This window comes from Scleropages formosus, chromosome 8 (assembly GCF_900964775.1).
Source record: "Scleropages formosus chromosome 8, fSclFor1.1, whole genome shotgun sequence".
Classification (NCBI taxonomy): domain Eukaryota; kingdom Metazoa; phylum Chordata; class Actinopteri; order Osteoglossiformes; family Osteoglossidae; genus Scleropages; species Scleropages formosus.
This window is the reverse complement of record NC_041813.1, coordinates 29,908,233-29,921,502: the sequence shown is the minus strand read 5'-3', so window position 1 is coordinate 29,921,502 and position 13,270 is coordinate 29,908,233. Positions and strand designations below refer to the sequence as shown.

The following is a 13,270-nucleotide window of genomic DNA, read 5'->3' as shown; positions in this document are numbered from 1 at the left end:
ACTGAGGTATGAAGATGACCTACATCCAGCTTTCATGCCAGGAATATACATCTTCCTTTTTTCAGGGGAATCAGCAGCAGGGGAGTGAACTGCACTCAAAACGTTCAGCAGTATAAACTAATACATTTCCAATCAGGTTGAATAACTAATTAACAATAACAAGGCCAGAAACACACACTGTAGTTTCTGCAGGGGGTGAAGGAAATGGGGAAGGTCGTCGAGTGGAGAAGTGAAACCCCTCTGGCTGTTGCTGCGGAAGAAAAAGCCAGCAGGATGAGGTTCCAGGTTTCTAGTCAGCCCAATGTAGTGGGTAATAAAGAAGAACCTAGGAGAGAATGCTCCACATAACTGTTGGTAACTGGACTCCCGAGCTCCCACCGCTCAGTAAGTATCGCTGGCACGGTCAGACCTCAGCATCTGGTTGGCCACAGAAGGGAGGTTTGCTAATGTTTAAAGGTATTGCGCTGTGAGACTCCTGTCATGAATCCTTGTGTAGCCTGAGTTGCTATGGTGTCAGCGCTGATGACGGCAGTGACGTATTGTCTTTTTGCTCCAATCCATTGATTACTGCTTTTTCAATGTGTCTTGAATTCTCATCTGGTGCAATACAGATACCACACCCAACTGTAATGTTGCTCTTCATCTAATATATATCCACATATGAAGGTATAATGTTGGGAAAGCAACGGAACACAAAAGTGCTGAAAGCTTCGCTGAAACTGCAGGAGGTAACGATGGGTATGCTGATGGAAGTTTGGAGATGTTTCCCCTTGGAGTAATGTGCAGATGTCTCCATCTAAGCAACACCATGCTCACTACAGTGAACACAATGCAACTCACGCATAGGGAAGGAAGAGCAGAGAAATAAAATAAAGAAAATGAAAAAAGCCCTCAAAAACTCACAAAGAAACAAGTTGGTTTTAGAGTGTGGGAACAATTACAACAAGATACATCAACAGAACTGCTCCTAGCTATTTACAAGATCTGACCAACCTCTACACCCCAACCAGACCGCTTCACTCATCTACTTCTGCTCGCTTGGTGGTCCCGCGCACAAAAGTTAAAGCACGGAGGTTCTCAGTTCTGGCTCCGTTGTGGTGGAATGACCTCCCCCTCTCACTCAGAACTGCTGAAACCCTGTCTACATTCAAGAAGGGTCTGAAAACTCACCTTTTCACAACTCACTTCGCCCACGATCTCTCAAGCTCAGGTATGGTGCAAATGTTCATGCACCGTAACTTTACGATCATGCCCAGATCATCCTTTACACAGCCGCTACACCTCCATTGTATGTAAATGTTTGTGTACCTTAAAAAAAATAAATAGGAAGGTGATCAGGAATCGTCTATCCTGAGTTTTTTGCACCAACTCGTGCGATGAACATTGGTGCATAAAGTGGACAGAAACAAACTAGGTTTACTTAAGAATCACATGTCCGCAACTATGTCTCTCTTTCTCCTAATGCAATGCACAAATTGTATTTTCTCTGAGATGTACGTCACTTTGGAGAAAAGCGTCTGCTAAATGAATAAATGTAAATGTAGATAAACTGAATCCCCTCCTCAGGGAAACAACTCACTTCATAACGCCTACAGCGCAGAAGGTCTAGAATGAGAAGAAAACAGCAGGCTGCACCTCACAATAGTGGAATGAGAAAAAGCCATCCTGCCACTATGTTTGGGTCATTCTCTACAACTTTTTTCCCATTATTCATCAATGTCAGTAATGCTTGATATCTTTGTCATCCTCTGGCATAAATGAAATGAGCGCAATGAGGACAAGGAAAAACTGATTTCAAGAACCGCACAGCATTCTGGTACTTAAGGTCATCACTCTTTGAGGCTTTAATGCCAAGCAGTCGGTCACTGAGAATCATCACACATAATGTATACTCAGATAGAGAGGAAAGGCAGCAACCACTTTCTCAAAGATCATATGCATATATAATTCTTCCGTTTTCTTTGATGCTGTGTGGTTTCCTTGTGTGTAATGGCGATTTCTATAATTATTCCAAGCTTCCCATCATTGCAACGTCAGCAAAACATCAGGTCATCTCCCTGAATCAATCTTAAAGTCAACAAGCTTTCTGTTTGAACAAGTTTGCAGATTAGCAAGAAAATAAAAACTGAAGTCTGACATAAAGCTGAAGAGAGGAAAAAACAAGGTCTTCCAGCAAGAAACAGCAAAGGGACCCTATGTGCATAACAAGAGATATCTTTCTTTCAACTTCAACAGAAACCACAAGGGAGGAACAAAGAGAACAGAAGGGGAAGAAAGGTTCAGTCATTCTCCTCAGCTCAGGGATATGCTGGAGGAAGACTCGGGCAGAGACACGCACTCAATGCCTCGTGTGAAACCTTTCAGATCACTGGGGGTTTGCTACGTTAAAAAACAGCACTGTTAAAAAGATGATGAAGATGAAGGCTCTTGTGTGTCTTGCACTACCTGCCATTGGAGTTGATTGCACAACTCTGTAAACCTCCTGCGGAGCTAGCTGCCAGCAAAGATGCGGGATTCCCTCCCTTGGGGCTGCGAGGTGCCATTTTTTCGACCTAAAGGCTTTGTTTCTATACCTTGTGAAGCTGTTCCTGATGCAAGTTTGATTTCAATCCAGCCTTAGTAACATTAAGCACATTCTGACTTCATCTTCCTTTTACTAGGATGCACCGTAACACTGAAATATAGACAGCTGTCATTCCTAACATGTGGTATAGCCACAAATTTAGGCAATGTGATTATCAAAGAAGGTTTAATGCATCTTAAATTTGTACATATTTCTACATTTTGATATTAACTAAGCACTTAGTGTTAATGTCTTGCTCAACAGTAAGGAAACATTCATCTTTTTGGCCCCAAAGCCCTTCAAGCTGATTGTATTTGACAAGCTTTTAGGATTAAAATGATTTCATTTACATCTTAAAACAGTGCAAGAATTTTATCATGTTTCTGACATCCTCTCCATTACCACAAAACAAAAAATGCAAAATTCCAGACCATAATTTTGGCAACCAAGCAAGCATTATTGTCAAATGGATCTGTGTTGAAAAATTAATATTTTTTAAGAACACATCAGAGCTTTAGGTTATGGTGCATCATGACTGAAAAAGTATCTCAGATGTCTTTTCCACATAAAAGTACACCTTGCCCACTTCAGTACAAAACCTCCCGGCCTTGCTCTCGTAATGGAGTCAGACAAGACAGAGCAGCCTTTAAGGGTCCCACTGAGAGGCTGGGTTGGCAGCCTTTTTTCGTCATCGACAGAGAGACAGGTTTAACCTCCCAGGGTGATCTATTACAGGTCAGCTCAGAGGCTGAATTCTGTTTTTATTCAGTTCAAAGTGACAAAGACTTCAGCCTTGGACAATTATCTACAAGACTTCAAACCAACGGGGTGACAGTGTTCCCCGTTCCTTTGCAGTGTCCAGTCACATGACTTGAACTCAACTGTGAACCGCACAAAAAACTTAATGCACAATCCACATCAAACAGTACCCCACCACACTTTGAGCCCTGCATGTCCACTATGTGTGAGCAGATATAAATACTTTCTGCCAACTGTGGGACAGAGGGACAATGGAGAACTGAGCACTGAGTTAGAGACAGTCAACACAGACTGCCAACCCTCAACCCCAGGTACAGCTGGTATTTACTGGCTGTAAGGATGATGTCAGTTCCACACATATTCTGGGAAACGTGAGTAAAAATGTCAGAAGATAATAAAATAAACTAAATACAAGAATTAATTTTAAAAAAATTTTAATTCCCATCTCATCTCTAACACTGACATGCAGGAAAAACTGCCAGGGAGAACCTTTAATATGTACATAAGAGTTCCAGAGTTTTGCTAAAGCTGAACAAAACCTAAGCTGTACACTAGTCAGCGACACAAAGTCTACTTGAGGACAATCTCAGATTTCTCTTAGGTATAAGAAGATCCCGTCTTCCATGCATTCAGGTACTAAACCATTCTCAGCTATAAAAACCTGCCAAAAAATTAATTTTACATTTAACTGTCACCCAAGAAAGTTATTTAAGGACAGACATAATGTGTTCCCAATTTTTTTTGTCCTTGTCAACACTGGCTACTGCATTTTGTATAAACTGCTGAATAATGTAACTGAGGAGAGTCCAGAATAAAGTGAATTACAGTAATCAAGTCTTGATGAAATAAAAGCATGAGTGATTTTCTCAGCATGGCCTAAAGATAAGTAAGACCTGATTCTTGCAATACTTCAAAAATGTTTGAGGATTCTGGTGTTTTTTCCCCCGTGTGACTTCATATTATAATCTATGTCTAAAATCACACTTATTTCAGATGCCGTTTGTTTTACGCTTATTACCCACCATAAATCATTCTTAACCCGTGGGATCGACTATATGCTGCTTTCTGAAGATTTGAATGAAATCCTTTTGCATCCATTTTTATACAGGAATGCATTTCACACACCAAGAACTTTTTTTTTTTTTAAATAAAAGTCCATGTTTTATTTTTAGATACAACTGGACACTATCCACATACATGTGAAAGGACTACAATTTCTACACTCAATTTTACCTTTAACCTTTCTCATCACAGACAATAAATGAGCTCTATACACACTAAAGACAGGGGAGGACTGTGCTCAGAATCCTCCCTGTCATACAAATTAGTTATGTTTAGTACTCTGTCTCTATACAAGATCACCACCACCTGGCAAATATTAAAAGACACAAATAGTGCATCAACTCGTGCATCCCAGTAAGATAACACACAGAATAGGCTTTAAAAATGGAAAAAAAAAAAAAAGGATGGTTTACCAATCATTACATATTTACATTGACAATTAGGACACCAATCCTGCAATATACAAAATGGTCCCTTGTTACTCATTGAAAGAAATACCCCCCCCCCCCCAAGGTGGAGGTGAGAAGCAAGCACATTCAGGTGAGGTCAGAGTTCGGGGATCAGGGAAGGGTGCACTGAACCAGTGCACCCCGCTCAGCACCACTCAAACTGACAACGTCCAGCGTCAGACGTTTAACACACATACACAACTACCAAGGTCTCACTTACTAACATTAAGAATAATAAATGGTAAACATGAATGATTGAAACAAACTATTCAAATCGGTTGCAGAAGCATACAATACACAACAACACGTACACACACGACTTCCGTACAAACAGTGACAAACAGAGGCAAATGAGTAGATAAGTAAATAAGCAAGCACATTTACTTACAAGAGAGAACATTGCACATACTTTTAATTATTGGTAATCAAAGTAAATTACATTTTTTGCAGTTGTCAAAATGAAGACACTTCCCAAGAATCATCAAGTGCAGTTCTGATGCTACTCCAGAAGCAAAAACGTGTGTAAGTACTTCACGGATAGGTTTGCTGTAATGCAATGAATGAACACCAAGAAGAGAGGTAGAAAGGCGCACACCTTTCCATTTATCGCAGCTGAAAAGAGCAAAATGTGTTCGTTATAGAACGATGCAGGTGTCATGTTGTTCGGTTCTAATAGCAATAGGTGTGAATTCTTCACAACCTCCAATCGTCTCTCCTGCTTCGTCCGTAAGCCTTTTTCTTTAAGAATTATACACGCCACTCGTTTGTAAATTCTCTCACATTCGTGATAAAACAGGTAACCAATGATTTGTGAGCACGCTTGGTAGTAACAATAAAAAGTTTGTTGTGAGAAATATGTGTGGTAAATCAATCAGCCGTCGCGTAATATTTAATAACTCATCGGTTAGATCATATATAACTTACCTCATGGAAATGTTTTCATACCTTGCTTCGAAACTGTACAAAAACTGCTCTTCGTAAGCTGTACGTATCGATTTTCAATAACTGAACAGTCTCCTCTCTTGTCCTTATTTACATTATGAACGGCTGATGATACTGAATGAAACGTGTCGTTCTACTACACGCCTGTGGTGACACACCAGACCAGACGCGCTCATACTGACCTCGACCGCTTCTTCTCCCACCGGCGTCTCCTCGCTCTTCCGTCCCCAACATCTCCCTTTTCCAAAATGTGACCAAACTCGCGAAACGCTCGGCATCCGCGCCGGGTGCGCGCTTCGGGAACGGCGGCGACGATGGCGACGCGCGCGACCGCGGGGGCGCGCCAGCTGCTGGTGTCCGCAGTTCAGCACAGTACATTCGCTCCCTGCCGTCAAGTGACTAAAATGCCTCATTGTGCTGGAAAGAGAGAGAAAGGAACTCTCTAGTGATGGGGAAACTCACGTCATATTGGAGTCGTGCAAATCCGCTGCCAGGCCAGGGCATATGATATTACACTGTGTCGGGTTCTTCTTATGAGTAAAATTAAAAGTTTCATGCGTATTTTCTTAACCCTTTTAACAGGCGAATTTACAAAAATGTAGATACGCTAAAACATCTTAAATAAATGCAGGATAATTCCATCGAAATAAAACATACACCCGAAACAAATAAAAACGAACGCGTCAGTTCGTTTCTCTGTAGCCCAACCGTCGAGGGAATTAAACTAATTCAATAAATTACAACAATTATTACCTTTAAAACAGGTGAGAGGTTATGATATTGACGTCCTCGCACTATTATTGTAAATGTGATTAAAAAAACATATATATATATATATATGTTTCAAAGACATATTTGGCCCTTTATTTCTAACCCTTTCTGCCCCTGAGGCAAGAGAATGGCGCGTGCGGTGGCCGCGCGTGTGCGCGCGTCGCGCCTTCCGGTTCGGTTCGGCCAGAATTCCAAGGAAGGAGAAAAACATGGAGCCTTCAGCTGTTGCTTTTCCCTCCAATTACTTAGACGTTACGGAGCGGAATAAAACAAAACAACAACAAAAAAAAAAAACACATAAAGAATTATATTCTTATTAACTGTTCAAATCTGAAATAAAGTGAAATATCTGAAAACAAATGCACATACACCCAGCTTTCCAAAATTGTTCCTCAGCTTTGGGCTGGAAGCCATAAGATATTTAAAACGGGTGTCCGAGAACCTACAACACATACTAAATCTCCAAAAACACAATGGCAATTTATCCAATCTTGCCAGCAGGGACCATTTTTAATCACAATCTGTGCTGAAAGAAAGGGATTATGGGTAATACTCTGTTTGGTGTGTCAGGGTAAATTGAAATTTTACATCTCATTGCTCTGCATTCTGTATGTTGCAAAAAAGGTGGAATAGGAATGACCTGGAAGGCAGAATAGTGTGGCGAACATGTCCATAAGAGCACGTATTATTAATCTTTTTCAGCTGACAACTTTATCCAAGGTGATTTACAATATTAGAGACTCTGCAATCTGCAAAAACAAGTCTGAGTGACAACCTATTGACACAGCAGCCTCAACCGACTGTCGTAATGCGGTACCATGTCAAAAGCACTAAACATACACCAGAAATGACCAGCCACAAGAAGCGGTCTTGTCAAAGGCCTCGACCAAAATGCTGATCTTTAATCTCAAAATAAGCTTTGCTCCAGGGATGGATATTTATGACTGTACACATGCTACGGTACATATGTCTGTGCTCTGATGTGCTCATCTGGATTTTCAGATAAAAAACCAGCCAGACCGATCCCATCAAGTTTGACCTTAAAAATTTATCCTTAAATGAAGCCGTTAAAGGTTACCAAAAGAGAACTAGAATAAATGAAGAGAGAAAATGTCATTTTGTAACTGTGCTGTGGGCAAAGGTGCAGTACAAAAAAATTTCATTCTTAGAAAGAGGCTTAAGGAGGTAAAGGTGAGGGTGTTTTTTTTTCTTTTTCTTTTTTTTTTTTTTAAAGAAAAATAAAAAAATAAATAGAGGTGAACAAAAACTAAAAGAAAAAAGAATCGAGTTTAGGGACAGGCAAACCTGACCAACTGCTGGTCATCTCATCAACCTGGGTTTCTACCAATCTGTTCCGATGGTTAGAGTACCACCAATTACATTTACACGCACTAATTCAGCGGACACTTTTGGCCAAAGCAACGTACCACTCGGAACAAACAAAAGTACATTTTACAAACTAAGGGCTTTAGACAGAGACACAGTTACCGCTTGTTTTCCCTACCACTATTTTCCCTCTACACATTACTCAAGTGGCCCCGAACCGAACCGTGAGGAATATTCTTGTGTATAACGTTACACAGTATATGAAACAGTGCCATGATTCCAGAAGAAGAGAGCAAAGACTGGAAAGTGGTCTACAGTGGAGAAGAATGAATTCCGGTTGTTGAAGAATGGATTTCGGGGCCCAGTCGCTGAAATTAATGACGAAATAAACCTTTTAAAAGATGGCAGAGTGAAGCATCATGGTAATACATTACACAAAGGTACAGTACTTGCGCGCGTTGTATGTAAGGATATCTAGGGCAGTTCACTTTTGGGGTTTCACACATTTTTCAAGCTCAAATAAATGCCCTTGAAGTTACTTTACAGCATGGTTAGCACTGTGCTAGAGCAAGTGCTGCAGTTGGATCTCCTACTTCAGAATGTTATTACCAAAATTCATTGAGTACAAACAGGGTCAATCCCATACCGATATCCTACATCTTACACTTTTCTGGCTAGATCCACATTCAGCGTACCCAGGCCTTCAGCTTCAAATCAACTGCATCTGAAATAGACTTCCATGTTGTCTAAACTCATCCTGGAGATAGCGCATCTCTCATTTCGGAGCTAAAGCAACACCGCTGGCCTTTATGCTTAGCACATCGCTCAGGAGAAAAAAGCGAAATGCAGGAAAGCATCAGACACACCATAATCTCCACAATATACTTTAATGCTTTGCCTGGGGGCACATTTTTCTGATAATGACTGACGTGTCTGAGTTATAGCTTTGCTAGAACAGGGATATCCAGCTTGGTCCTCTGACCTTGAAGAAGTCAAATCACATCGACTTTTTCTTTCATCCTTTTCTCTCAGAGGAAACTAAGATGGAAGGTAGCAGGTGACCAGGGCCCTGAGGGAGTTTCTACCACGACATAGTACAAGCCCCTAGTCTCTCAACTCTTCACATTACACCCACCCTGTGAAGTGACCGCATTCACTGTCAATATCCCTGCCAGGGGACTTAGGACACGCGGGTACACGTACGAGCCTTCCCGGCTCACCAAAGGGAAGGACTGTGCTTCCGTTCGCTGCATCTCCTCTTCCCTTGATCCACTGAACGCGAGAGAGACGGTCGGCCGCGTCGTTCTGTTTGTGTCCGAAAAACCCCCCGCCTTTGCCTCCCACCCAGCGGAGCTGCCCGGGCTGTTGCCATTGACATTTATCAGACGCTTTTCTCAAAAGTGCTATAGAACTTAATAAACGAAAGTTCATTTCACAAACAGGTGGAGAGATTCAGATTCTGTCATGTGATTCTCAAAGTAGAGTCACTTGGTCCAATAGCCATTTCTGGCGGTGCACATGAGTAGATGCATGTAGAGTTGAGGATGAGCGCCTCGCCCGCTCCCTCTCGCAATGGACTTTGAGTAACGAACCAGCTGTCAGTCCTAATCAAGTTGCTAAAGTCTCCGTCATCCAGGCGAACGTAACTTGAGCTCCACGCCTTCAAAGGGGATTTTGACGACGACATCTCCTCTAGCTCAAGAATGAATTAATATCAATCCAAGCATATTCAGCACTAGAGTTTTGTCAAAATTTTGTCTAAAATTTGCAATTTCAGTGTTATTGAAATATCAAACAACAACAATGAATGAAATGAATACAATAAAACTATTTCTGCATTAAGGGCATACTTATAAAGGTTTGCTCAGAGAAGAAATACAGAAGAGCAGGAAAACATAAGTGGTTTTCGAAGAATAACTGTAGTACTTAAAGTGCACAGTCCATTAAGTGAACTTGAATTTAAGTGTTATTTTCAATTCTTAGACAGACTGGCAACATCATAACTCAAGAATGCTGATAAAATACACTAATACAGAGTTCCAGATGTATTTGAGTGTTTCCTTTCAGTGTGTGTGGAAGGGTAACGGGGGGGTGGGGGGGCAGCTGGATAAAGGTCAAGTTTTTTTATTCCAAAATGTCAGAAAAGTAAAAGCAGTGCAAAAAGATGATTTCTTTGCGAGACTACATTTCATCTGTGTACTCACACCCAGTAAACAGGACCTTCATTCATGAACATGTAAAGGAACAAAATAATTGTACAAGGTTTTTTTGAGCCTTTCTAGCATACAAACGGCTGAGAAAACGGCACCAAAGGTACCGCTTGCATTGAATCGCATTTACTTGGGTATCGTTTATTCTAATCTAACTTCATTTTAGAGTTCGGTTGAAGACTTGCTATGAATCTGAACAAAATTTAAAGGAAATGTTTGAGTGCTCTAAAGATTTTACCCGTTACTTGAAACCTCTTGGTATGCGCAACCGATTCTATGTGAAAACAAACAAACAGTCCTGAAAACAGTTTAGGAAAAAGCCCTTCAAATCATCAGGATTTCGTAAGTCGTGCGGACTCTCCCCTACGGCACACGATACAGCACACATCACACTCTCCTTTTCTCAATGCTCTCTTTACTAGTCTACGTGAAACTCATTGCTTTATGGTGACCAACCCCCATCTTCTCCAAGTGCCTCACGGAGCCGCTATGCAGGAAAGGAATGGAGAAATGCAAGGTGATGAGAATGGAAGTGAAGAAATGAGGACGTGAGCTTGGGCAGAAATCAACATGTGGTTCCAGTAATTAGACGAGAGCAGGACAGTTGTGAAGACATGAAGATTGAAGGCAGTGGGTCCCTGAAGAAGCATCGGTGCCGAAGGTAACTCCCTGGTTGTGAACCTTCCACGTTTGGGCTGAAGGAAATGACCAGGAGGCCATGCCGGCGTGGACAGACAGCCATTTCTCACAGCATAATACGCTCCGTTGTCCACATCAGAACCTCAGATCACGTGAGAGACACACATACGCACAACGCTGGACCGGACTGGCACGCATCGGTAGGTTAAAACAGTCTCTGGTATTTGCGCTGGGGAAGTCTGTCTTGTTTGTGCCAAGAGAGCAGCTGGGCTGCACGGATCTGAAGAGCCTTTTGAGTTAAACCAAGTTCCCTGTGAAACATCAGAGCAACAGAGAGGACTCTTTATCGAAGCCACACTTATAAACTTTAACAGAAAGAGAAAGAAAGAAAAATAACGTTAGTAAGTTTGAACATTTCCACGATAAATTTCTAAATGCCCGCGTGCTCATTACACCTTACCTGCCGCAACGCAATCCCTGAGGGTTGCCGTGGACACGACATACAGAAATAATATCCAGAATAACATACAACCATTGAACACCTGAACACTGACCACCTCAAAAACCTTCCTTAAACGACCAACCTCAACAGATCAGACTATAACCTGCACCCTCAGCCATCACGCCATCTACCGGCCCTATTTAATGACAATCTTCGTAATAATACAGAAAGCAAATCGCCCAGAGTTTTTCCCCTCACCCTGGCCAACAGATATGGGAAAAAAAAAGGCTAAAAACAGAACACTGTTGACGTTTCAGAGTCAAGGGCATCTGAAACAGCGGCCCATTCATCAGGATGGGCCCGGGCCCCCATCAGCAGCGCTACGCTGAACAGAAGATGCAATCAGCCGGTGGCACCGCTCGCTCGGGCCATTTCCTGCAGCCCGCGTCCAGTTCACAGGGCCCTGTGTGGCACAGGAGGGGAAAAATATCCAGCCCGCAGTCACCTGGCATCGGTGTGCATCGGTGAGCTTGTTTGAGCAGCAGCAGTAAACTGCCTTCACTGTTCGTTTTTATAAGGCACTATTTGTTGCCTTCACCTATAAGTCATTTCTGTATATATGTAAATATTGAACTTAACAGAAAGCTGTGCTGTCTTTAGTGCGCTGGAAAATCGTGCTGGCTTATATCCCGATATAAATTGTTAACTAGATTGAGAGAGGGAAAAAAAGAAGGTTTAATAACAAAAAAAACTTCAATAAGTGCACTTACTTATTAGGGGAGCTCTAATTAGAATACAGTGTGAAAAGTTACCTCTGTACACAAGTGTACCGTACCACAAATGGAGAGGTAACGCCGTCCATCCGGTAACAGCAGCGACATGTCCGGTGCAGGATCCCAGCGGCCTGAAACCTATCCTGGGATGCAGCCTAGGATGTAAAACAGGGTACACGCTGGGTGGGATGTGAGCCCATCACAGGGCACTGGAACAGTAACAGCTTATACGTATGATAAATTCTAGCCTTCCGGGAAGTGAGCTAGGAACTTTATATGCGTGTTTGTGCAGAAATTGCTTCTTCGACTCCTTAAAAATTACCCCCCCCAGCTAAACATGATGATTTCTGAAGAACTCGGGTGCCAGACGCCGTACCTGCTCTATTTATTTTGCAGGATTAAATCAAGTCACGGTGGTGTGAGCCTAAAGCCGAAATGCTCGGCACAAGCCCGTTTCATCACACGCAATGCAGGACACCGGGTGTTTCGGGGGAAGAGCACCCTGCTGCTCGAGCACTAGAACAAATGTAAATTTTAATAAATCTCAGTTACGGACGTGATGAATAAGCTGAAAAGACTGTCGTTTCGGGCAGCCGGTTTTCTCGTTTGAAGGCCGTTACCGCGGGAGACACGGGCAAGCAGGTGGAGGTACAGTAATTTGTGTCAAGGCACGATGGGAAGGCGAACACCACCACGGGGTGGGGGGGTTGGGCACACTCCCCCTAGTTACGCACGCCGTTCCAGCACCCCACACCCACCCCTTTCCCCTTAATTGCTCTCATTTCTCCCAAAGGTTACCTTTGCCTGGAGGGCTGAGAAAAATGTCAGAAAGGCCCTCTCCATTTGCGGCAACATAAATAGCCATTTCCCGCCAGAGTAAACCCACTTCTGCAGCGGTGACCCCCCCCCCCCCCATCACACCTCCCACCTCTCGCTGCAGCGGGAAGATGAGTATCTCTCAACAGGCCCACCGTCTGCATTACCGAACGTCAGCGGCAGCAACAGAAGGTGATGTTCGGGCTCCACTCTGGAAGCGGACCACGTTAAGTACTAACTATTAGGCGCGCACCACGACTCCACGGATATTAGGTGTCCGTTTTAACATCCAACGAGAACGCGGCTTGTCCCGCAATGACCACAGTATCCTCGCAGCCCTACCAGGGCGGCCAGAGCGAAGGAAACCAAGGGCCGATACGTGCGGTCAGGGGTTCCGTCGGCTCGTCGACGCCACCGAGCGCCACCTCCACACGCGGGTGGCGAAATGACACATCTTTGTAGCTTTTCCACACCAGAGGAATAACATTCCGGGAGGGGAGCGTCCCCGGACAAGGGAG

At 43.0% G+C, this 13,270-nt stretch overlaps 1 protein-coding gene across 2 annotated transcripts in view; it reads right to left on the bottom strand.

The window, feature by feature from the left end:
- The window catches only part of LOC108941564 (zinc finger protein 385C-like), a 103,660-nt gene extending 97,548 nt beyond the window's left edge, over positions 1-6,112 (bottom strand). The window contains exon 1 of one of the 2 annotated variants that reach the window (XM_018764322.2): positions 5,958-6,112. In XM_018764322.2, coding sequence (XP_018619838.2) covers positions 5,958-6,009 — 52 coding nt within the window. In that variant the 5' untranslated portion in view covers positions 6,010-6,112. The remainder of the gene's footprint in view (positions 1-5,957) is intronic. The other variant, XM_018764323.2, reaches the window with a different exon arrangement.
- Between the last annotated feature and the right edge of the window lie 7,158 nt (positions 6,113-13,270).